The sequence below is a fragment of the Antedon bifida genome, chromosome 8, assembly GCF_963402885.1.
Source record: "Antedon bifida chromosome 8, ecAntBifi1.1, whole genome shotgun sequence".
Classification (NCBI taxonomy): Eukaryota; Metazoa; Echinodermata; class Crinoidea; order Comatulida; family Antedonidae; genus Antedon; species Antedon bifida.
The window spans coordinates 14131052-14158131 of record NC_136233.1 but is presented as its reverse complement, the minus strand read 5'-3'; the positions used below and the strand labels follow the sequence as shown (position 1 = coordinate 14158131).

The 27080-nt window shown below is 32.7% G+C and overlaps 1 protein-coding gene across 6 annotated transcripts in view; it reads left to right on the top strand.

Moving 5' to 3' along the window:
- Window positions 1–27080, top strand: part of LOC144851134 (puratrophin-1-like) — an 83049-nt gene that overhangs the window by 25192 nt on the left and 30777 nt on the right. For 4 of the 6 annotated variants that reach the window (XM_078708681.1, XM_078708680.1, XM_078708678.1 and 1 more), the window contains exons 3-7: window positions 12378–13005; window positions 17287–17349; window positions 19259–19429; window positions 21974–22097; window positions 26237–26336. In XM_078708681.1, the coding sequence (XP_078564807.1) occupies window positions 12378–13005; window positions 17287–17349; window positions 19259–19429; window positions 21974–22097; window positions 26237–26336 (1086 nt within the window). Of the gene's footprint in view, window positions 1–12377; window positions 13006–14116; window positions 14135–17286; window positions 17350–19258; window positions 19430–21973; window positions 22098–26236; window positions 26337–27080 lie in introns of those variants that run through there. The other 2 variants (XM_078708682.1, XM_078708683.1) reach the window with 2 other exon arrangements.

Below are 27080 nucleotides of genomic sequence, written 5' to 3'. Positions count from 1 at the left end.
CGCGAGGATCATCACAATGTTTGCATGGACTTATTTTTCTTGTTTGGTTTTTATGCTTTTAAAGGACAATGTTGTGAAATACTAGTTAAAGGTAATGTATAGTGTTTTGAACAATTTTATTTACTTACATACACTTGAATTTGTTTTTGTAAAAGTAACAAAAGGAGTATTTACTTGAGACATTTTAAGTTGAATATTCAGAAAAGTTTAGTGTTTTTTTTTCAAAACAAAATTGGTTACATGTATTATTAATTTAAATGTTATGATAGTTAATCATTCAGAATATTATTCAATACATTGTTGCAAAAAAGTAATCATTTGTTGGATCATATTAATTGAGAAATACTCTACAAGACGTCATTGCCGAAAAAGAACTTTAGATGTTTTGATTGTCTGAATTTTTTCCGATTCAGTACCATGACTCAAACTTGTGGGTAAGATTTTGAATTAGTTTCATTAATTTCAGTTTCTGTAATCAAATTATTTTTGCCAATCATAATTATATAAAATATTTTTCTCATATTTTTTTTAATTCCTCATAATATTTCAAATTCTTTTAATCAAGATCATATCTATTGATTTTTTTATGATGTTATTGTTGTAAACATATTTTTCAAATGACAACAGAAGCTTGAAAGACGTAACAGTGGCCCCGACCCCTTGAAATGACGCACTTTCCTTTCAAAACTCAATTACGTGTGATAAAAGACATCTTAGGAATAGTTACATGTGACGATAAGCAATTATACTTGTGGATGATTACTACACAAGTGTGAACTAATATGGTTACGAGCAATTTTTGTATGTAATATTAATAGTCATTGAAAGAAGTGCTTTTAATTGATAAATAAAATATATATTAATAATAATATATTCAGTTTTATATATGCTGCAAATTACTGAAAAAATGATAATGCTGTTGGTATCACTATCAGTTGCTGGATCTCAATGGAGATACAAAATAAAATAAGCACTGAAAAAATGGCAATGCTGTGGGTATCAGCGGCTGGATCTCAATGGAGATACAAAATATAATAAGCACTGACAAAATGACAATGCTGTGGTATCAGTGGCTGGATCTCAATGGAGAGAGCAAGCAAAAAGCTAAATAAAAACAGCCAGAAAAATTATTAGCAGAGCTTTCGGGCAACACTAGCACTTCATATATGAATAAATAAATATATATGATCCATATCGTTCCCCAAGGCATGTAACTTTATACAAGCAATTTCTTCATAGTAAAATAGGTTTGGTGTACACCATGTTTTTCCAAAAGCAAATAGTACTGCAAAATTGAATTGAGAATGTCGCAACGTTTTGTAGGTTATGCTAATGTCTGCTGGAGTAAAGGCAATTAGTAAAGGAAGAGACCCTTTACTCCAGGAGACAGTTATAGCAAAACAACCAAAACGTGTAGACATTCTAAACTTTAAAAACACATGGTGTACCACAAATCATACTTACTAATGTTTATTAGCACAAATTGAAACAATATTACAAATACCATTGGATGACATCCAAATTGATTTTTTTGCGCCACGCCTTTAGGCAGTTATAGTCCAGCGAACGGAAATATTACAAAACAGTATCAACGTGGAAGCTATTACTTAATACGAAGGCTGAAAAAAATGGGAATTTGTAAACTCGAACTGGCCATACGCACACCCTAAAGCACGTCTGAGAGAAAAGAGTCTATGAAATACCTCCATGATTTAGTGAAGGAAGAACAATAATTAAAACTTTCAATGGATCTAGCCATAGAGATATTATAATATCTCTATGGCCTAGCGGCTTTTTTTTGTAAGAAATTTTTCTTGTTTGAGTTTAATTCATCTTGTCTTTGGCCTTATGACATAGGTGAATACTGCCCTCTATACTCAACAAACTTTTTGCAATTCAGCTTCCCAATACATAGTTTCTTATAGAAGGTGTCTTAAAGGTTTGGGTGGTTTAGTCTTAGCATCTGTACCTTAACATTTCTTTAGGAAATCATGTACCCATTACCGGTGAGCTTATGGAAATCCTGGATTAGGCATTGAATGTTATGCTTTGGCGAGTAAACGTTAGTAAGCTTTATTATGCATTAAAAAGGTAGGAAATGAGGATAATCCAGGTGTGAAAGTCAAGGATAATCAAGAGGATTTATATAACAACTGCTAAACCCAAGTCCTACAGGCCTAAGATGCCAAAAAAAGTATGCTAAAGTAGAACCCCTATAAAAGGTTGGGGACCAGTTGAATTGCATAACGCACAGGGCAAAGTCCCCTGGTTTAGTACTCCTAATGGGCTCTCTTGCATTGGACTGCACATGCTCTAGGGCCCTTAAGCTCTGGAGTCCTGGGTTTAGCCAGTTAGCACTCATAGCTGTTACACCACTGTTTGAGACCAACAATATATCCCCTTATAGGCGTGTCCCCTGAATATGGGTTAGCCGAATGTTTCCTCCTCCTTTTCACAAGAAAATGTTCCCAGAATAAGGATGTCCTGTGAATAGGAATGTCTCAAATGAGGGGTTCTACTTGTATACGCTCTGACATCAATAGTGCACAAAATGGTTCTTAAATAAATGTCTCAATTCCTTTAAATTTAGAATCAATGAGGATTTTTACATTTGTACCTATTTTTAATAAATTTGAGTTAAATCAAGTCCATTATATATGTTTTACAATAAGTCTATAAATTCACAGAAAAGTAAAAATAAGTTCTATATCCTTGTCATTTCTACACCTACAATGTAAACAATGACTGGAGCCAACTTTGTCTAGCTGTTCTCGTTAGAACACTGCCCCCTTTCTACAAATTAAATGCACCAGTAGTTAATAGCATTTTTGTAAACAGTAAGCGAGACAATAAGATCTAATCATTTATTTGGTATTTATTTGTTTTCACAAACCCTTCCCTTTGTTACACCTGCAACAATTTTGTAAGAATATCTGCTTATGGTATTACTATAGAAGTAAAACTGCATTAAGTTACTAAATATTATCAAGTATTAAATTACTAATACTCTGATAAAACTTGATAAAATGTTAATCTTATTGAAGTGCGATAGTTTAACTTTTAAAAGCTTAACCTAAATACTAATTGCATATAATATCTTTATCACTAAAATCTTATATAGAAACTAGAAAAAATGGATTATGAAAATGTTTATATAACTGATTTCTTATTACTGTACTTATAGACATAAATCTTGTTATCTAAACAATATCTGTAGTATTAGTTGCTTTGCCCTATTAAAAATAAGGCGTCTTGGTGTTCCATTTAGCACGGTTTCGCTGGGCAAAGGCCAGTAAACGTGTGGCGGGCTTAATCCAGTAACTGATCCGTACTGGCCAGTCAATTATTCATAACAATATTTATACATGCTTAAATCTTGGATAATGGCCAGTAAATTTGAATTGAGGCAAATAACTACTAGCCCAGGGTTACCAGTTAAAAGTAAGGATGACCCTTGGCGGCTGTATTTATACACTGTTTTGGAAACTTGGGTTATTACCTACAAAATAATGTATTAAGCGTGGTTTCCACTAGTCCTTGACGTAACATAGGCGAATTGACCAATCAAAAGAAAAGCTTGAATAACCCATCGCTTGTGGTCAAATCACGTGCGTTGCACTTACGTCGTAATAGAAACCAAGCAGAACCAAGGAAGACTGATCAATCTTCCATGGTTATAACATAGCTATTTGATTTTGGTTTTGACTGTCTAAATTGTATGATGTGATGGCAAGATACAAAACAATCGTATTGAATACATTTATCCATATAATGCTGATTGCGTTTTTATGGATGTTTAATTTATGTATCAAATATCAGTAAACAACAGTTTAATTATCGACCTTCAAATTGATTACAATCTTCCAGGAAAACTTAAAACCAGCAAGCTTTTATTTTCCTGTTCATTTTATCATTAACAATTTATCCTTTTACCTACATTTTGGTCGTATTATTAACAAATAATAATGTTCCATGAAAAATGGAACAATAGGACCAAGCTAAATCTTTTTCATTTTTGGTTCCTGTATTAATTAAACTTCTCACAAATTGGAACCACATACCCTGCAGCTGGGGTCTTCGTTTATTTATTACAGTTTTTTCATTTAAGAGCTTTACACCTCACAAGCAATGGCACAGACTGGTCCCTAACCAGTAGTGTGGTGCAGAGGCCTGCGGCCCCTGGTTTAGGGATCCTAAGTGGCCTTCCAATGCTGAAGTTTTGGGATGTTTTTAGCCTTTTTCAACATATAAGGCCTGCTCAGAGACATTCCCCCATAAGCTTCAGGGCCCCTGGGTTTAACCAGTGATCATTCATAGCCATCTTATTCCACTGTCTCTGACCCATGCCTTAAACATGATTATATACTATAAAATCAATTCTATAACAATCTATATTTTCCAAAATTATTATTATTATTTTTACAGTTCTGTAAAAAAAAAGGAGAGAACTTCTACCTAATGCCCTTAGTGTCCCTGACCCACAGAAATATCGAGAGTGACAACCCACGTCAACTCCAAAACCCAGATCAATTGTCCCCCACTCCAGAAAAAAACTCCCTGGATCAGCCTCTGATCCATTGTATCCTTTAACAGGTAATATCGGCACCTTTTACTTTTATAAAATTAATGAATTAAACACATGTAAGATTAAAGAACCTGTTCATTGTATTTCTATAATGACCTTCTTTCGTTTATCAACCATACAGGAAACTTAATCGATTTAAAATCTTAGATTTGAATAGAGGTTTTCTAATAAGCACGTTGCGCACTTCCTTCTGAGATAGTGATAAGAAATCTCCATGTGGAATATTATGATGGAATAATATTTGGATAATATTTATGCTTGAACTAATAAAGGTTCAACAATTAAACTTCTGAATTGTATTATATTGGAAATTGGTTTACAGTATGCACCGATACTGTACATAGCATTGTTCAAAACAATGAAAAGTAATTTTTTTTAAATAAGGGAAAATGCAAGAGTACAATTGGTATAAAAGAGAAAGGAAAAATAAACGTTACTTTGATTGATTGATGCATTGATTGATTGAAGAAAACTCTCAATGCCTCATCCTTTTGATGGGACATTAAGCTGATGGTCATGTGTACATCGCACGCACAAAAAAGAGTCAGTCTTGCTCTGTCTACACCATCAAACTAGTTTGACAAAAAAGTGTGATAAGCCCAAATATAGTAGTGATATGCTCAAATATGGTAGTGATGATCATCGTGTTCATATATGGGCACATAACATTTTGTCATAAAGTTTGATATAGACAAGGCTTTAATCGTAGCAGTACTCTATACAATAAGACTATTTTTCTGAATTATTTCTATTTTTATAGACTACCTACCACAGTAAATAAGTGGTGGCTGTGGCATACAGTAGATCAACATGTTTGTTTTTAACTGAACCTAATATCCTGATAATGTCAATCAATTGCTAATGAACCTTTCCACAATAAAAAACAAGATATGGTGTGGACAACCTAGCTCCTCGCGTCCTCACACAGTGATTTTTGTTTTCAACAAATTTTCAGGTGTTGCCATCGAAAAGTGAGGAGGACGGGTGTGTAGAAAGCGACGACCTCGAATTGGACGACCCCAACGACCCGGGCGACCTCGAATTGGACGACCTAGAATTGGACGACCCATAACACGAAACCGACGACCCCTATAGCCTAGCCTGGCCTAGGCCTAAGTGTGGTATAACATCCCGAAGGCGAACATAGCCAAAGATCTTTAAACCATACCTTATATAATACTCGCAAGCAATTGCAATTGATTGAAAAAAGAAAAATCAAAACAGAAATATCGCCATTTGATACTGAATGTGTCGACACGAACAAACGAACAGATATGGAACGCCAGGAGTGCATCATTAAAACTGCATTCGACTCGATTAGCACACGAAATATCATAAACATGGTAAACCTTTTTCAGCGGCGGGTAAGTTTTGACCGTATACAATGCATATGTGAAATGTATTGTAAAGCTTTCTTATGGCCCTCCCCATGCACATGTTCGCAACACGCTGCTTGGTAGGCCTATAGTGTTCGTTATAAGAAGACGAGATGTAATTATACGTCCATGGTTTAACCATGTAATGTATAATAATATTTATTTCTTTTTAATTTATATTTATGTCGAATGCAGTTTTAATGATGCACTCTTGGCGTTCCATATCTGTTCGTTTGTTCGTGTCGACACATTCAGTATCAAATGGCGATATTTCTGTATTTTTTCAATCAATTGCTTGCTTGCGAGTATTATATAAGATGGTTTAAAGATCTTTGGCTATGTTCGGCTTCGGGATGTTATACCACACTTAGGCCTAGGCTAGGCTAGGCTATAGGGGTCGTCGGTTTCGTGTTAATGGGTCGTCCAATTCTAGGTCGTCCAATTCGAGGTCGCCCGGGTCGTTGGGGTCGTCCAATTCGAGGTCGTCGCTTTCTACACACCCTGAGGAGGACTCCTCAAATTATGTTTGATCTGCAAAAGTGAATATAATCTAGAATTAAATATTAATCAAATTTATTTGTAGTGTTGCAATATTATGCCAGTATGTTATGTTATAAGAATTCAAATAGCATTGACCTTTTTGTAACCTCTAGACCCTTCTTACCTTTGCCAACTTTACTTCCCAGATTCTACCCCACAGGTCTTCAGTCAAGCCCTATACACAACTTGACACCATAGTAACGACCTTTGACATGTAACAATTTGTTGAGAAGTGAGAGTGATGATAAGTTTTGGTTTCAATGGTTGATGTATTGTTGCATTTTATGTCTTGTTTCCTAGTTGCTTGCAATTAAACTGTCCTGGATATTCTTGTTATTTATTGTAAACCTCATTATGATCGTGAGAGTGGTTCACTGCAGTGCGTTATATTATAAGACACTGGACAGATTGTAAGTATTAGCATATTTGTACATAATCGGTATTATATTTATAATATTTGTGTTAAAAAACCACATTAATATGCAAAAACGTATCACAAAGCAAAGCTTTACAGATTTTTTGTTGCGTTTTTTAAAAGATTAAAAAACATATCGCTGTTTTAAAATGTGTATAATATTTGAACACCTACTAGAGAAAGCAAAGTGACATAATAATATGATAAATTTATTTTTTAAATATTGAACCTACCTTTAGGGGTGGACCTCGACAGACTGTATCATAAATGATCTTATCTTGTTCTCGCCTAGGGTTCTTACGGAAATGGCTAGAGCCTGCAATTATTGACTTGAACTTATGACTTTGGAAACGTACCTCGTGCCCCGTCCTTGACTTTCCATCTTTATTATCCTGATGCATCATTTAGTTAAATATAAAAACATTATGTTAGTTCGCATTTTCACACAGTATAATCAATATTGGGAATATGAATAGCATTCATAGTTTGAAGATATTTATACGGATTAACCAGTAGTGTAAATGAGTACTGTTTTAACACTTACGGCCAATCCCTATTCAGAGGATATCTCTATTATTGGGCACTTTGTTAGATCCCAAAGGCATCCCCTTAATATAGGCTCTATTCTAATATCAATGGAGGAAGGTAATTTAAAAAGCTGAATAAAATTACAAATGCACTATTAAATTTTACCATGCAGAAAATATGACAAAGATAGCAACAATTTAACTTGTAAATTTACTGAAGTGAGAGTCTTTTTCAATCGTTTTCTAATTTCGGCCATCATGCATAAGTTGATTCTTTGCAAAAGTGATATTAAAAAAGCTACCGAAATAAAAACGGAGTCTGGTCAGCTGTCGGGTATTTTGAAACCGTTTGTGATCTCGTAAATCCAGCCTAGCATGAGGACACGTTGGATGGCTGATTGGTTGTTTAATTGGTTCATTAAACAGTGATACTAATTTAATATCTAGATAATATTGAATTATGATATAACAGTAGAACCTCTTTTGGGAGACACCTATTCTGTGGATGGGACACCTATTCTGTGGATGGGACACCCATTTTGTGGATGGGACACCTATTCTGTGGATGGGATACCTATTCTGTGGATGGGACACCTATTCTGTGGATGGGACACCTATTCTGTGGATGGGACACCTATTCTGTAGATGGGACACCTATTCTGTGGATGGGACACCTATTCTGTGGATGGGACACCTATTCTGTAGATGGGACACCTATTCTGTGGAGGGAACACCTATTCTGTAGATGGGACACCTATTCTGTGGATGGGACACCTATTCTGTAGATGGGACACCTATTCTGTGGATGGGATACCTATTCTGTGGAGGGAACACCCATTCTGTGGATGGGACACCTATTCTGTGGATGGGACACCTATTCTGTGGATGGGACACCTATTCTGTGGATGGGACACCTATTTTGTGGATGGGACACCTATTCTGTGGATGGGACACCCATTCTGTGGATGGGACACCTATTCTGTGAATGGGCCACCTATTTTGTGGATGGGATACCTATTCTGTGGATGGGACACCTATTCTGTGGATGGGACACCTATTCTGTGGATGGGACACCTATTCTGTGGATGGAACACCCATTCTGTGGATGGGACACCTATTCTGTGAATGGGACACCTATTCTGTGGATGGGACACCTATTCTGTGGATGGGACACCTATTCTGTGGATGGGACACCTATTCTGTGAATGGGACACCTATTCTGTGAATGAGACACCTATTCTGTGGATGGAACACCTATTCTGTGGATGGGATACCTATTCTGTGGATGGGACACCTATTCTGTGGATGGGACACCTATTCTGTGGATGGGACACCTATTCTGTGGATGGGACACCTATTCTGTGGATGGGACACCTATTCTGTGGAGGGAACACCTATTCTGTGGATGGGACACCTATTCTGTGGATGGGACACCCATTCTGTGGATGGGACACCCATTCTGTGGATGGGACACCTATTCTGTGGATGGGACACCTATTCTGTGGATGGGACACCCATTCTGTGAATGGGACACCCATTCTGTGGATGGGACACCCATTCTGTAGATGGGACACCTATTCTGTAGATGGGACACCTATTCTGTAGATGGGACACCTATTCTGTAGATGGGACACCTATTCTGTAGATGGGACACCTATTCTGTAGATGGGACACCTATTCTGTAGATGGGACACCTATTCTGTAGATGGGACACCTATTCTGTAGATGGGACACCTATTCTGTGGATGGGATACCTATTCTGTGGATGGGACACCTACAGTATTCTGTGGATGGGACACCTATTCTGTGGATGGGACACCACTGTTAAAGGGACATTTTCTGGGAGGAAAAGCACCACGGTCACCCTCTTATTCAGATAAAAGGGAACCCCTATTGAAAGAGAACTTGGTTGGGTTCCCTTAATACTGGTTCTATACTACAGGTATATTGAAACAAAAGGTTTTTTAAAAGTATTATCTTTTACATTATTTAATTATTGTGCAGTAAATATTAATTTTAAAAACTTTACAAAAACATAGGGAAATATTATATTGTTTACAAGTAATCATTTTGAATAGACGTGGTTGAATAAAGGTCAAACAGATGGATGTTTCACAATACCTCTACCTGTATTGGTAATTCAACTTAATAACATGATGATTAATCATTTTGTTTATTACTATTTCATAAAAACAATGCTTAACAAGCACGCTTGCCTACAGGATATGTTTGTAAACAAACATTCTGGGAGGAGTGACACTTAGGGAAGTACAATTGGATTAAGTCTTATTATCATTTAGATATGAAACACTCTTGTATACTGTATTATTGATTCAGATATAAGCACATACCCCTGAAACTAACTGATATATTAAGCAAAGTTTAGCTTTAATAAGGCCAGGGTACAGATTAGTATTGCCTAAAAATAGTGACTTAATAAAGAAGTTGAAAACGTAAATTATTCTTGTAGTAATTTGTTGTATGTTGGATGTTTTACCAACAAAAAACCAGCCTTATCCATTTGAGTGACACTGAAATAAAACCACATCCATTGAATTAATTTGTTCATTTATAGACCTCTATCTATCTTGTGCCTAACTTACCTGGATAAACCAATATTTTAATAGCCTGTACTCTCCCGAGGAAGTGTTAATACTTGAAAAAAGATAAAAGTTCCTTCGCAGTAAGTTGTATATTCTTTGTTTTTGTATTAACTGTTAACATAATAAACATAAACAAAAATTGTTCTATTATTTTAGTTTTTATTGTTTTCTAATTGGCCTACTTCCTAGTCTGTTCACACCTCAGCATGTATTTATTTATCAGCTGATTATATGCAATCGTAACTGCGTGTGGCGGATGTCGTACCAAGTCCTATCAGAGGATTGTGGTCGGCCTTGGCTTCCTGCATGCTCGACCTCTCGTCATAGATTTACTGATTCATTCATTTATAAGATCTTGTATGTAAAACTTCTTTGTGATTACTTTTGTCTGGAGTTTTTCTATATCAGGTGTGACTGTTGTTTCCTTAGGTAATTAAAATTATTGAATTAATTTTTGAATCATCAGTTGTAATTAATTTTTAATTAGGTTTTATCTATTGTTATGTTACCAATTGTTTTATTCAAGTTTCGTTGGGTAATATTTTTGTCCCCATTTTTTAAGCTTAGTCATAATGTTGAGGCGTATTATTGCTTTTTAAAAAAATATTGTTCTTTTTGCCTATTTTCATACAATATGTTATCTTGTTTATTATCTTGCTTGGATCTCATGATTAAAGATTTGCTTTCTTTTGAGTACCCTTTTTAAAAAAAGTATTTGTTATTATAGAAAATTTTACTGTTTTTATTTTTTTATTTTTTTTTTAAATAAATTTATTTTTAAAATGTTTGTTGTTTTTAAAAGTAGTACAGGTATGATTGTAGGTGTCTAGTGTAGTTGTCTACAGTCTCTGTCGTAGATTGAGCATTTTAGCCACCGCATGACATGATGTGACCTTTAAGGGAATAGCATCATACTATTTGAATCACCTTACATCAGCCCATAAAATTATGTATAATAATTTTGCAGGTACAATGTCATATTGAATGTTTACATTTTATGTAAATGTAGATAAATAACTGAAAATAAAATGCCTATAATTTCGTTAGTACAGGGTTATGAACATAAACACATGTCAGTACACCCTAGTATTATTGTAAATTTATTTAAATGTAGCAAGCCAGCCCACTTCTCACACCAATTTCATTAGATGGGCTGCTAACTGACTGTATTTAATTTTTTTGTAGAGTAGGCTTTTATTTAGAATTAAATATTTACCTACGTTATATTTACTATGTTTTTCGGCCTTTGTTATGATGATATATTCATGTATTTTAAATACTTGAAAGCATATAGTAAACATTGTCTTACTTAATGACACAATAATGTCTACATCATGGGCTATGACCATTCCCTGTGTTCTATAGACTAAACCAGCAACTAAATTTATGACTCACGACTATTATTTTTTAATTGCGGATTTGGCGAGATACAGTGTTGATGAGAGATTGATATCTTACGATGACTTCGTTATATTTAATCAAATTCAATAGCTTTTGTTTCTTGACTACTAATCTATTTTGATTAATATGACTGAGATAGTTCGTTAGCTAAGGTAAGATTCATTTTCATTGTATCGGTCATCACCCCGAGAACTGTGAATTGTTTCTCATCTTTGAGGCAACCCAAGGAAGTTTTATTTTTGGAAGAGTTTATATAATTAAGGTTCAATTTTAAAGGTATCTGTACCTGTATAGCAACGATACTGTCTAATAAACTGTGTCCCATCAATAGAGGTTTGCCATAGCATTTAAACACATTGATTGTTTAATAAAAAAAGGGTAGTGTCTCTTGAATAGAGTGGTTCTATCATATTTTTTATTGTATTGCAGAATATGTAAAGATATGTGGGGATGAATGGTTATTTAACGGACTGAATTAATTTTTGATGATAATGTTATTATACAAAGATTTAATAATCTTCTTTCGTAATAGTTTGATGTACAAACAATGCATTTTGATCTATTTTGACAAACAGGAGTTAACCAGCCATTGTTTTATAATTGTAGTAAATTTCGTTTGTGATTACAGAAATACAATAAGATACGTGTTGGGAGGGCTTTTGTTCTTGTAAATAACTAGGGTTTTTAACGCACTTTGATATAGATTACAGACAGATATGTTGTATCGTGTTCAGCATGACAAGATCTATTCTCGTTGATTAAGCATCACACGGTCGTTTCTTTGTAGAATTACTTCCACACTCTACCTCACCCCAGCTGTTACATAACGACCCACCAAACCTAGGCTGCCTTCCAAATAACTTAATCATTTCTCATCTAATACGATCTGTATTTAGTTATCTAATTTCATTTTTTTTGCTTTTGCTTCAGCTGAATCTACGACAACTGCCATGCGATGAGGGCTGGCCGCTCTGCCACGATGGGAATATAATCATTCATTTATGTGAACTAGCATGCAAAGAATTACGGCCAGGGGATTTTTATTTTTACGTGAAGGAGGTTAGTGAGGATACGCTACTAATTTCGTTGAAATATTACGTTGATCAAGAAGTACATGACATATTTTTACCACCGGATTCTTTTGAGATAGTTTTTACCATGGAGTGGATGGAAAGCGTAAACGCAAACATACCAACACGGTCAGAATCTGAGACCAATTTGGAAAAACTTGTTGTTGGAAATGAAAATGGTTTGAAACGCCTTGATTGGAAGGACGTTGTATCGCCCTCGACACTTGAACGTAAGCCAAATAGGAAATCAAAAATTCCGCGGCCAAAATTATCTGAATCTTCTGCACCATCCTCACCGAAAATAAACAGTAAAATTCCACGACCAAAAGCGCAGGTAGTCGAAGGTCAAGTGAAGGTGCAAAGAAGCGAATCTCTGACATCACAAAAACCGTCCCAAAGTCCAAAACGTTATGGGAGTTTGCAACGGAATAGTCAGGAACGATTATCATCACGTTTACCGCGGAGAGATGGATCCTTAAATAGAAGTGGTAAGTAACAATTTGTATAATTCATCTCGACATAAAAATTTATGCACTATATTTTTATATAATTATAAATGGCGCCAGGAACTCTGATATGGATGGTACATTGGCATTGTGCAATTTTTTACCAATTACATTGAGCTTTCTTTAACTTGTGTATTTAGATAACTTACATAATTGCATTCCCTCCTTCTTGTATTGATTATTCAAATTATTGATATTAATAATTAATTAACCACATTACTGTAACATCAATATCAATTAATAATATTAACAAATTTATTTTAACTGGTTCGCACTAAATTTCGAAAACAAAATGTTAGAATTTATAAAACCTGCCCTAACAACCAAAACAACTCAATAACAACAACCACTCCTATACAAAAAAAATCATGAATTCTGAATAATTATATAAACAAAATTTATATTTTTTAATTAAAAAAATAGTTAATTAAGAAGAATTATAAGATATTAATCTGAATTAATTCAATAAAATTATTCTATATATATACAGTAATGTATACGTTTTGAAATATGTTTGTTTTTGTTAAAGTACAACATGTGTACAAGGTTGTTAACTGGTTAAAAACAATAACAATTATTTGTTTTGTTCAATATGGATTTAATTTGATCCAATTCAATGTTTGTTTATAAGCTCAATCTAATCCTATTAAATACTAATAGTAAAGTACTTTGATTGTTCTTAGATGTTTCTACCTATTTTGCAATAGTGCTATATAAACATGAAGTGGTTTGTCGGTTTTATTGATAAAGAAAAATGTTCCAAATTTTAAAAATACTTTTGGATTATAAGCTAACCCATGGGAGCTAAGATCATATCGTTGAAGGTGGTAGGAGTCTGTGAAGTGGCCCCCCTTGGGGATACAATATGTACCACGTGTTTGGGCCTAATCAGCTTAGCCATGTTTGACAGCATAACAAACCTGTAGTGAATAACATACAGTCGATCTGCACTTGTTCGGTGGTATCGATTGATCCTGGCCTTTTGTGTGCCTTGTGGTGATATTTTATCCTCCGGGCATTATGGATCAAACCATGGATATGAGGAGAGAGATCCATAGAACTTTATTAGGATGGAATACAAATGGAAGGAATAATTTAAACTCAAGATCAGGTAAGGGGAATATTATTTAGAGATGCAGGTATAAAACAATGGGGTTTGAGAGGTTCAATGCTAAGGCATTGAGACAATTGTTAGCTACAGTTAGGCCTATTGTTGATGAAGAAAACAAAGCCTGGGTCCAGCCAGGTGGTATGAGTCTCGACTCCACCGTGATCGACCGGCTGAAATAACGATGAAAGAGCACAATTTTACAATAATTCAATGTAATTTAGAATTAAATGTTACTTTATTTGCATGCAGTGTTTATTAAAAGTATGCCTAAAAAAAACAATAAAAGTTTGAAAGAGCCCAACAATAAAAGGTTTATTACAACTAATATTGAAGATATGAAATTCATTTTATGCCATTCAATTATTTTTTAATTCTATCAATTCACACATTTCACAATTAAAAGATTTTATTTACGTTAAAAAGAAACTTTGAAATTCTATTTTAGAGAATTTATTACGTTAAAAAGAGACGTAAGGGATTTTATTTTGAGATTTTAGAGAATTTATCGAATTGTTTTTTATGATAATCAAAAATTCTTTATTCAAAATTGTGATGATATTTTGAATATAAATTTAAAAACAAAAGGCCAAGGATGCATCAATTTTTTTTTTAGTTTTAAAATTTAAATTCTAAAAATTCTAATTTTTGTTTCATTCAATCTTTTATTTTGGAATCTCTGGTCCATAGAAAGTAAAATTACATATAATTGAAATAATAATATTGAATACATTTTTAAATTTAAGTTTGGACTGGGATCGGACTTCTCTAAGCCAGTAAAAATACTACGTGAACATATTTGTTTACTTTACCTTACAGAAGAGTAAATTTGTTTTGGTCCTTTTTTTTAAAAAAAAAAGAGACATTTCTATCTAATTTAATCTTCATGAAAATTAAGGCATTATAAAATGACCTTACCAATCCTAATAAAATTTAGATTATATGTCTTCCAATTATAACATTTTTTATTCACACACTTTGTTTGCCAGCTTGTTCATTACAATTCTTGACCATGTTTGCTGATCAAACTGTTAAAGCAAATTGTCCCATTACGATATTGACATACCAATTGACCTTCTAATTGGGAGGGTCTGTTGCAGAAAGCTGGGCCTGGGAAGAGCTTGGATGTAAAAGCCTGTCGGTAGTTTCAAAGATCCACCGAGGAATGTAATAAATTGATGGAATTCAACCAAAACCATGAATGAAATGATCATAATTATGAAGTTGCATCTGTTTTAGATGTTGATGCTTTGCGAAATTAGATTTTAGGGGATGGGGAAAAGCATTCAATTCAAAAGTTAAAACAGTATTGGTGGGCAGAGAGGAAGACAGGGAACCTTCTCATACCTAAGCTACCCTATGTAATGCCCACAATTTCCATACAACCAAACCGCAAACAACAAAAGAAAAATAAAGATTGTTTTACTGTTTTTAATATGATCTCTAATAAGCTAATTTGCCAACCTTCATTTTTTTTAACTACCACAAAATTCTTAGAAGTCAAAACTAGAAAATGTTTATAGGGTGTAACTGTTCGTAGAATTTGATACATTATCCGATCCATGTGTATAAAAATGAATAAATCTTATATTGACTAAAACTAATATTAAATATTGTTATGATTTTCATATAAAGAAATAGAATGCCCTTTGAAATAATCCTACCCACCTTAATTTAAGCTAACTTAGGACACAAAATGTTGGTATATTCCATGTTAATGTAATCCGAGTATAAACCCACCCCCTAAATTTTCCCTACAAATTTTATAACCAGACCCCCTGGGACATACAGTACTCAGTATTTTTTTAAATATATTTCTTTTAGGCAGATTAACCAATTTACAGTACTATAGCACAACCTAAATTTTAAAAATGTGTCAAAAATGTATATGGGTATAACTTATTTTCAGAACAATTCTTTGTTATTTTATAAACCGATAGTGTGTCACCGACCCACAATTTCGGCCGTTATTTGAACTCTAGATTCAATATTATTCAATAACAATAATCGTTTACAAAAACAAATGACCTAGTATACAAATGAATTACTAACGTTCCAGTACGCATACAGGTTTTTAGCAGGGGGGAAGATTCACACGTACAGATGGCTTTATGTTGAACCTTCCTGACGAAAATTAAATTATAAGATATGTGTGGTTAGGGGGCGAGGCTGTTGCCTGAGGGGTGTGGTATTGATCCACAGTAAACGTCTCAACATTGATACTTTAATATTAAAGGTGTTATTCATAGCTGGATAACTGTTTCTTATTCAAATTGTAGTATTAATTTCATTACTGTATAAATATAATTGTATAGTCTTTAAGATGGTTAAGTGAAGTCAGCTTTACGCTAATAAAGACGTATTATTCGCCAATTACTTGTTGTTGACCTAACACAGAAGGGCGATTGTTGAAAGTAACTGGTGTTTGTTGATATAGGATTCTTCTAAAAAGATGTTACTATATTTTTAATTAACCTGAAAGTGGTATTTATTTTGGAATATTTGTTTATATTCACTGGTTATAGATCCAGTGTAAATACCATGTACAGTACCTCCTTCCATCTGATGAGAACACAATACATCATTGTGTGTGGAAAAATGTGTTTGCGATTTTCTTTTTGAAATAACATATTTGTCGCAACTTTTTCATAGTAATCAATGGTGTTAATAACACCAACTAAAAGTTAACTTAATTCTTGCCTGTGTTATTACATAGCATTGCGTTAGAGTGTGCCACTCTCAATTTTTTTCAGGCTCAATCCGTCACAATTCGCTTCTTAATGTTGAGTCCTTTTTCATGTTTTGTTTTGTAAAACCTCTTGTTTTAGGAATTTTTTATTTTCCAAAATCATCTGCACATGCTTAAATACTATAGTGACTAGTTTGATTTAAAAAAAATGTGAAAGTATTCGTCTATAGTTAGAGAAACTATCACAACACCAATTTGTTTGTGAGCATGTGCAATGTACAGTCAGCCTGGTACACCTATTACTTCATATTTTATTTTAATACAGTACCATGTACAGTTATACAGTATTTTCAAAGATTTTTAATATTAAATTTTTTGTGAAACATAACATAAACTAAAGTTTTTAAGTTTGAAATAAATTTGAATATACCTAAATACTGGAAATTTAATTATATTCTCACGCAAGACACTAACTCAATACCTGAGGATGATGAGAGCTGTTCTAGTATTGAGGATCTCCACCAAGCAGGTAACAAAATGGAAAATGTATTATAGTCATTAGTTGTCATTTTCACCTGTGATACCTAACACTGTGTCTTATTTTAGCTTAGAAATAATACTTGTTTAAAGCCAATTTTCCACTCAGCGAATTTGTTAGCGAAAATCAAACGCATCAGCATATGAATGCGTTTTCATGTTTCCATCTTCCAAATCCTTCTCTACGTATGCGTGTATGCTGACACTTTCGATTTACACAACCAAATTTGCATAATGGAAAATCGTCTTAAATGTGTATACTACGTACAGCACTGTTTTAAACCGTCCTTGTTGCTAATAATCAACAGACCAGTTCTTAAATATTTTTTATTTGTAAAGTAATTCTTTAATTACATTTAGGTTGAGTGTTCCCTTTCTAGGAATCGTACTTCCCTTTGAGATTTGTGGTTGTGATTTATTAGACTGTTTAGTGCTTGTTGTATTTGCATGCTTAATGAATTAATTTTTTTTGTGATGTTGTACAGCATGTATACATTAATGATTATTCCATCATTGCATGGTCAAGGAAGTATGTCAATGTGAAACATTAAATGTTAATTTTTTTAGTAAAACAAAAAATATATACACCATAATCATTGAAAATGATGAAAATCCTTTTTTTCTTAAAACTAGCAAACCGATATTACCAATCTAAACTATTAATAATAAAAGCTCTGCTAATTTTTCTTCTGTTTTACTTTATCGTTTTGATTTAGCTTTTTGCTTACAGGTATTTTATTTTGTATCTTCATTGATATCCAGATCCAGATTTCAGTAATTTGCCTTTGGAGTGAATACAATATAATGTTATATTGTGTCTGAGCCGATAAAAGTGGTCAGTAATTGGAGGGAATCTCTAATTGGAAGGAGTCAATAATTAAAGGAAGACCTATAAAGCCAATAGCAACTATTAAACCATATCAATCATACCTAGATAACAGTCCTAATTATTTAGTGCAATTTCCTATGAATCTCGAATTACGAAAGTCATAGCGCTCAGTGATATCATCTAACTACTTGGCTGAGACATCTTCTATTTCAAGAGTTTTAATAAAGCGCTCAAAGAACCGAAGACAAATTAGCAACGGTTTACTGACAACCATATTATGTTATATGGTGTGACATCTTGAAAACAGTCTGGAAATAGTTGATTTTTATTTATAAATGAATTTTGTTTTTAGTTTTAGTAAATTATAATTCCTTTTGCACATTTTTATTTCATAATTCACTGTGTTTTTTGTTTAATATCTTACACCATGTATATATTATTATTCAATAAAGATCTAAAAACCTTTATTATTCAATATGCTCCTATATAAAGATAATGCAAAATATAGAAATTAAATACAAGAGTATCAATCAGATAATCATATACAAACATTGCGATAAAGACCATAATTTGCATATAGAAGATGAAAAATGTGGGCTAATACCTAAACTGACCACTGATAACAATGATGGACAAACAGGAAAGAATACAGATTGACCGATAACCATGTTTATAAATTGACATTGTCTTTACTTTTGTTTTCAAACTGACCTGTCAGTCGTTACGGCCACAATATTGACCAGAGGGCTGATTAACTTAATGAAATGATTGACAAACTGACCTCGGGTTAGAGATGACCTCAGACAATAAGGGTAGACGTATCTTGTCATAATTTTAAAATCATACTAATTTATTTATTACGCATGTATCCTCGGGTCTGGGTGCCTTTCGTAATTATACGTACTTGATACGTACACTTGACTCACAGGTTTTAATTTATGAATTTTAACTAGCAGAACAATAAAATATTTTGTCACATGAATCAAAATGCCTGGATGTGAAAGGTGTGTGTTGAAGCCAATACCAAAGAGAATATACATTCTAAACCCTTACAATATGGTTTTATCCGTAGAATTGCGACGTAGCGGTAGGAGCAAATCGATGCAAGGTATCGACAGAAAGCGGCTGACAGCCGATAAAAAGAGGAGAGAGAAGATGTCGCCGATGGAGAGGTTAGGACCTCCAAAGACATTGATGGAAGTTGATTTTGAATTGGTTCATTCTGGTGCTTTTTGTCTTACAAGTATGTATCTCTGTTTGTTTTTGACTGATGTGATAGAGAACATTAAAATTATTCTGGGTACAGTTTAAAGGTTGTGATAGTCACTTTATTGATTTTTCATTTTTTTTCACTTAATTTTAACCGTACCAAAGCTGATCCTTTAAAGACTAACAATTATCATATTAATTTATTTATGAAAAATTTGTGATTTCTTCTTAATTCAAGCTGTCAATCAAATAACTTGAAGACATTCAATTTTTATGTAAAAACTGAAACAAAAATTGACCAGCATTCTGACGCCTCATAAATGAAAAGTAAATAGAAAGTCGTCAAATAGGCAATATAAATATTGATGGGTTATCTTTACTACAGACTTTCTGCCTAATTGGGGCCTTACAAGAGAAGGAGTTTCAGTTGTAAAGGTTCTAAATAAAGGTTGTTGTACGTTGCAGTAATGTACAAGAAGTCTTTCAATAAATTAATGTAGTGCTGTGTAAAGTACCAGCTCTTTAGCTCTGTCTACACTATCAAACTATCATTTAATTTTTTTAAAGTGTGATGTGCCCAAATATGGTGAGTGACATCATCGTGTCCATGGGTAAAAGTTTTGGTGGATGGGCTTGACACAACTGTAATGAATCAAACGTGTATGATTCTGGAATTAGGGGTGAATTGAATCTAGATAAAAAAAATATTCAGTACAAATACAAACAAGCAATTAGTAAAACAACATTTTTAGAACTGTATGAAATTTAATTTTGAAGTAAAATTTGAAATAACTTAAATCCAAACTTTATATTTTTAATCTTGATTTATAAGGTTAATTTCTTCAATTTAAAACCTGACGAAAAACCTCTTGCCTGACGAGCCTGATATTCATATCCACGTTTTTGGATTATATTTTTTTGTATAAAATTCTTCTGTTTAATTACCTGCTTTTAGATTCTAGAAAGTGATACATTAGTACCATGTATGGAATCGAATCCCATATTAACAAAACAAGAGTCACGCAAACCCACACACACCACATGATACAAGATTTATAGAGGGTTGATTTGTTCAAATTAAAAAATGCTTGACGATGAAGGAGCCTCTTTATTTTTCTTGATATTCATATCCACGTTTTTTTATTTAATTTTTTTGTATATAATTTTTCTGTTCACCTGCTTTAGATATTGATAATAATAAGCCTAGAAAGTGATACATTAGTTCCATTTATGGAATCGAATCCCATATTAACAAAACAAGAGTCACGCAAACCCACACGCATCACATGATACAAAATGGGTCGTCTGCTTATCTTCCTTGTCATATCAATACCGCAGTCTCCCTCCCGGGAACACGTCACATGTTTACAGAGCGCCCCTTATAATTATTAACAATTTATTATGAAAGTACATCAACCAATCTAGGGACCAAAATGTTCTTTTGTGGCTGACGAACAATATGATGTAAATTAAATTTGTCATAGTAATTGATCATTTTAAAACAAAATTTGAGATTGGCAATTGTCTTAATTGTTACATTCCATATCATTATATAAGTTTATGCAAGTGTTTGCTGTATACTTGTTTTATTGGGAAGAAATATTGGTCAAATAAATGTCACATAGAGCTACCATCAACATGATTGCAATCAAGTTTTATGTTTATATAAATAGAATATATGTTAATGAAACATCTAGGCAATATTTGGCAGGATTCTGTGTGACATAAATTGCCATATTGATATATTTATTGCCCTGTTGTATCTGAAAAATCTGATTTTTTGTATAGAAGTATAAAAAGACATAAAATTGATTGTATAGCTGTATTATACCATGGAGCTATGAAATTGTATACCTCCACAATTAGACCAAAGGTGATCATGATAATATTACTTTAATATTAAAAAAATAAGTAAATAAAAAAAAATACAGACAGACATGCGTGTTTGTGGTCAGAAAACAGTGTGTTTGTGGTTCTAGCATTGTAACATGATGTACATCAAAGGATGCGCAAAGGTGTGTTACCTGTCGTTTTTAATTATCATTATTACACATTGACTGTGACCTGCACCGTAGTTGACCTGCTTCGAGTGGTTTAGGTCATTGACTTATGAATGTAAATTATAAGTTAATACAAGTAAACAAAACGATACTGTAAATGTTTTGCTGAATTTACCTAATATAATACAGTTTTCTGCAAGAATAATAGTATTGTTGCTATAACAATATTATAAATGAACGATACCAAGTGCAATACTTACCAGCTGTACAGTACATATTCCCAGGTCCCTAATAAAAAATATTACTAACCGTTCCATATTTCTCGGTTTTATTCTTTACATTGGTATCGCAAATTAATACAGTATTCTGTTCCTGGCATGTAAAAATATTTAATATACATAGTGACTTGTATCAATTCTTGGGAGTACAATAGAACACCACAAAGCATTGTCCCCTTAATATGAATGTCCCAAAGAAGGGACTCTACTGTGTTATACTTTTGTAATTATTCATTAGTTCATTATTGGGCCTTTTGGCTGAATTCTCTATTTATAAAGTGTTACATTTGTCTATTTTAGGTGCAAGAGATATTCACGGAGCAGCCGTTATAGAAGTTTCAGCATGCCACCCAATTTGGATAGAACAGATCAGCAATATACCGGACACAACACAGTTACTCACGTACTTATTCAGTATACCAAGGTTGGTAATGTATAATTGATTTAAGGGGAAGAGGGTTAATTAATATAGCTATTTAGAGGAGTGGGTATTGCCTGTGTGAATAAAACACCCAGATAAGTAAGTTGGCACCTAGTGTAGAAAACAAATAAGATATGGTTCACCTCCTCCCATGTGTACCATGCCCAGTGACTGACAGCATCATTTCAGACAATATGCAACAATAACAATAGAATTCTGCTGTCGCAAAAGTAATACATCTACGAAAAAGATAGATAACAACATTTCTTTACACTACAAGTACAAAAGACAAATGATGTATATGGCATAAGTTTTGTCAAGAGGAAAGATAATTTATTTAATGAAAAATACACCTTGAATGAACAATACCTTTCTTTTTGAGGTAATATGCTAGCCTAACATATCAATCCATAAGTAAATATTCACTTAACCACTAAAGAACTAGCCCACCTGAGCAAACCTATCTTGTCTGGCATGGCTTAAGTATTACCTTTACAGGTAAAGTAACCTGGTCAGTCTTAGCCTCAGGGAGAACTCAGCATCAGGCATCCTATGGGAACTATACTGTACTACTAATTATGATCTAATTTGTATGTGCATGCATGGAATTGGCTCAATGCTTCAGGAATTTTGTTTAAGATATTATTCCTTATAGCAAATATGTTTTTTATCAAATAATTCAATACCATTAATTTAAAAAATAGAAAAGATTTAATTATTTCATATATTTACAATTTTCAATTATAAAAATACCACTATTTTTAAATATAAATATTGGTTGAAGTCTTATCCTTAAATCCAGGAAATGCCCAATCCCATAATTCAACTTTTTTTTATATTTTAATGTCATAAATAAAACATCCTGAAATGTGCTCTGTCATTGGCTATTGGCCATAATGTACTTTATGAACTGATAATGAACTTTGATAGTTTTTACAGGTCATGTCAACCAAAAATAACCATCATCAAATGTTATAGTTCAAAGGTCAAAAGCCTATCCTAGAACCTATAGTTATACGCAACATTAACAATGGAAATATATTTTTTCCGTGATCATCAAATATTGACTCAATTTTATTTTTCTTGTGAAATGTACCTAAAAATTAACAAATTCCATATGTTGGGTCATATTTGATGAGTAGCGGTATAACATGGTCAATTTAATGTTCATTACAAATAATTACAGCATATCAACTTGAGAGTTGACTGAACTCCAGTCGGGATTTTGTGTTTTTATTCAAGGACTTCACAGTTAGTTACAAAGTTATCATAAGGCGTATGTGCGGTTTGAGTTTAAAATGATACTCTGTTTTATCAAAGATCCTTGGAGAAAAGATTGATTCTGTTTGAAGATTATTGGATCGTGGCTACGGATTATCACAAGCGTGTGTCGTTGAGATGCTTCTGAAAATTCTTATGATTAAATAATTGTATGAATTTCTCATCATGATTAGCACACACTGAATTATTTTTTTTCAAGAACAGCTTTGTACACCATACTGATTTTCATCATGTTTTAATGATTACTAACATCCATGAAAAGTTGTAGAAATAAAGCAAGCTTAATAGAAAACAGGAAGGGACCTGTGGTGGCATGGCATCCCAAGAGCCAGGGGGTGATGAAATCGTGGGGAGCAATGCTATAAAACAGACTTAAATTATCTACCATCTTTTAGTTAAGCCTCGACGATCTTGGGCAACCATGGCTTTCTATGTTTAATACATCTTCCATTCCTTTAGAAGCCATGGACGAAAAAAAGCCTTGACAATGTTGGACAACAAAAAGGCTATTTTTAAGAGTTTCGACAAGTCTATGTGATTTTACCATAGTCCACTGTTAATATTTTATGCTACTTGACTTAAAATTTTACTAAATCTTGAAACAGACAGATGGTATTGGAATTATTTTTTGCTATGACTCATAGAAGATGAGCTCTGTAATTCCTAAATCAACAGATGATATTTCTACCAATAATATCCGTAATCCAAATTTCCTCACCTTAAAATTGTCCTTCAGGAGCCAGACTTGAATTAAGTAGAGCTCAACTTGAATTAAGTACAGTTAGGACACCTGTGGTAGAGTTGCCTAATCACCTTGATTATGATATGATTATAATCAGTGAGTCATGCCAAAGCGCAGTTTTTTTGCCTGGGTGGTCCAATCAATTAATAATTCTCTCGTAATATAGAACATATTAAAATAAGGCTATATTAATTACTATAAATTAAATCTATTATCTAAGTTATTTTGTAAAGAATTTATTATAATACAGTATATTTAAGATGTACTGACAAAATAGTAAAAGATAAGTACTCTATAGTAATAAAGATTGATTTTCACCAAAAAATAAAATGATAATGATATTGAAAATATATATATACAAAACTGAAAGAAATCATTACTAATAACTCAGATTATATCTTGGAAATTAAACTAATAAAAGGTTAATAGTTCATTTATTGATGTTTTTGTTTATAAACATTAAGTTTAGAAACATATTGATAACAAGTTTAAAATGGCAACCAAAATGTCTACATTGCTAGTTTCCTGGTACCAGAGTAACTCTTCCCTTCTGGTACCTATAAGTATATAGTTTGAATTTCAATTTTTTTTTTTTAAACTTGGACTTATCCTGATTAATTTCTGTCAATCTTTTAACTCCGGATGGAGCTCTTTCAGTTCCTTCCTTCCACGGTCTTTAACCTGCTGCCCGTACGTAATCTTGTGGTTAGTAGTTAGAGTTTTAATAAGCGATTTTTACTGCATGTGTCCTACTTATTTTTTTATATTAATTCATAAATTCTCGTTGGTAAAGTATTATGGTACACTACCAAGCATACATACCTTCAACAAACTTTTTTCTAAATGTATTTTGACAACTAGGCTTTCGGGAAACCAGATATTTTGCTACAGTTTGAACGTTCTTTGAGAGAGTTCATACGTGCACAATAAAACACAATTTAGCAAAAACTTGAGATAAAAATCAGTTTCATTTTGTCTTAATTTTTTTAATTGAAACTTATTTATACATAGACTTAATGATAACCTTGTCAAAACCAGCTGTCAATCAAAAAAAGTTTTTTATATTCTGGCTATAGAGGGCAGCAGAGCGAAGTTGAACACTGAGAATTGTAAATTTCCAATTTTTTTTTTTAGAAATAAATTCTAAATCTAAATGTTTGGAAAAAAATAATTCCTTATTCATCAAATGCAGTAGGTAATTAAAAGATATCTACATTTCTAAATTGATTATGCCTATAAATTATCTTAATAATAATAATAATATATAGATTTGATTTAAAGCAGGTCGGAAACTATGAAAAAATATTTTATCTTTCAGTTACTTTCTCTTTATTTTGTTAAAATTATTAATCAACCAATCACAGATGTCCAACTAATTGCATAATATAAAGTAATTTTAATGCGCGTTGATTTATTTTGTTTCACACCTTTTGTTGAGATATTAAGACTGGTTTTCGAGAGGAAATTATAATGTGCACTTGTCGTCATAGAAATAGGGAGTTGTGTTTTAAGACGCAAATTTGAGGGAAATTAAGGCCATACATTTAAATTAAAACCAAATTAAATGATTATTAGTTGAGTACATAGAGGCTATTTTGAGACTAGGCTTTAACAAGATTGAAGCAGAATTGTACTATATTAACTCAGGAATAAGCCCATATTCATGAATATGGGCTTATTCCTAAGGGATCCAAGGGATCACATGCTATACTATATTTATATTATATATATATATATACTATATTATGTAAGCAATGCTAAAAGGCAAGGATAAAAATGAACCATATAGAGTAGATAGAAATATAATAAATATTTTCGTTCCACTATTAATTTTGCCAGTTAAAAATATGAATAATGTATAATAATGAATATTACTCATATTTAATTATAGTTGTGACAAATAGAAACGTAAACATTCTAATTTTCTAAATAAATCAAAATTTAATGAAAAGAAAGAATCTATCAAGATACTTGCAAAGTCAGGCAGTAACCTTTCATCTCTAATTAATCAGGAAGCCAGAAAAAATGTAGTTAATTAACGAACGCAGGAAACTTGTGATGTAATCAGCGTTGTAATGATTACAAATGCAGTTACGCATTATTCGGTTTTCTTTTGTAGGGAGGATGTGACCAAACGTGGACTGACCGTAGTTGTCGATGCGCGCAAACCTACAAATAATACCTTGGATTTTATAGCAGAAGCCGTAAACATGTTTCAGGTAATTTACGCATTTTTTGATACATATTTTTATACTTATTTAAATTTAAAAAGAAATGCATTATACACTTATTAATAAACAACTTATTTGGGATTTTTTTTACCTTTTTTGGTAATACTATTTTGGTTTTTTTAAGAGTTTTTAAATTTTCAACATGCTATGTTTTGGTTGTTTGAGCAAATTTCAACTTTTTCCAAATGGACAGCACTTTGATGTTGTTATTTAATATGTACAAAATCACTTTTTGTATATATTTTGTATTTCAAATTTTTTTAATCATATTCTTATTTTATTTTAGGCAAAACTAAAAGTAAGTAAAAGACCCAGGTTTATGTCTGCATAATGTTGTTAATGAAACTTTTTTTTTGCACTATTTGAAAATGTTAACCCCTCTTTTTTCATTTAATTTCCATACCCCAAATTTCCTTCATCCTATTTTTCATTTTCATCATTATTTGTTCTTTCCATTTCATATTCAACAGTATTAGTAGTATTGTGGCTTGATTGTAAAATCTTTTTTTTAGTATTTAGTTAAATAGATATTTTCCCATGCCTGAGTATTTCTGAGTTCATTAAATACATTAGCATAATGACATTAAAATGAAGGATATGCAAATTAGCTTTATGATGGTCTGTGTTTTAATTTTAAAAGAATGGAAGTCAGTTGACAAAACTGTTAGTGCTCTCATCTCTTGATTGTGAAATTAGAGTTCGAATCATATCTTGTTAACTTCTAGATAATAT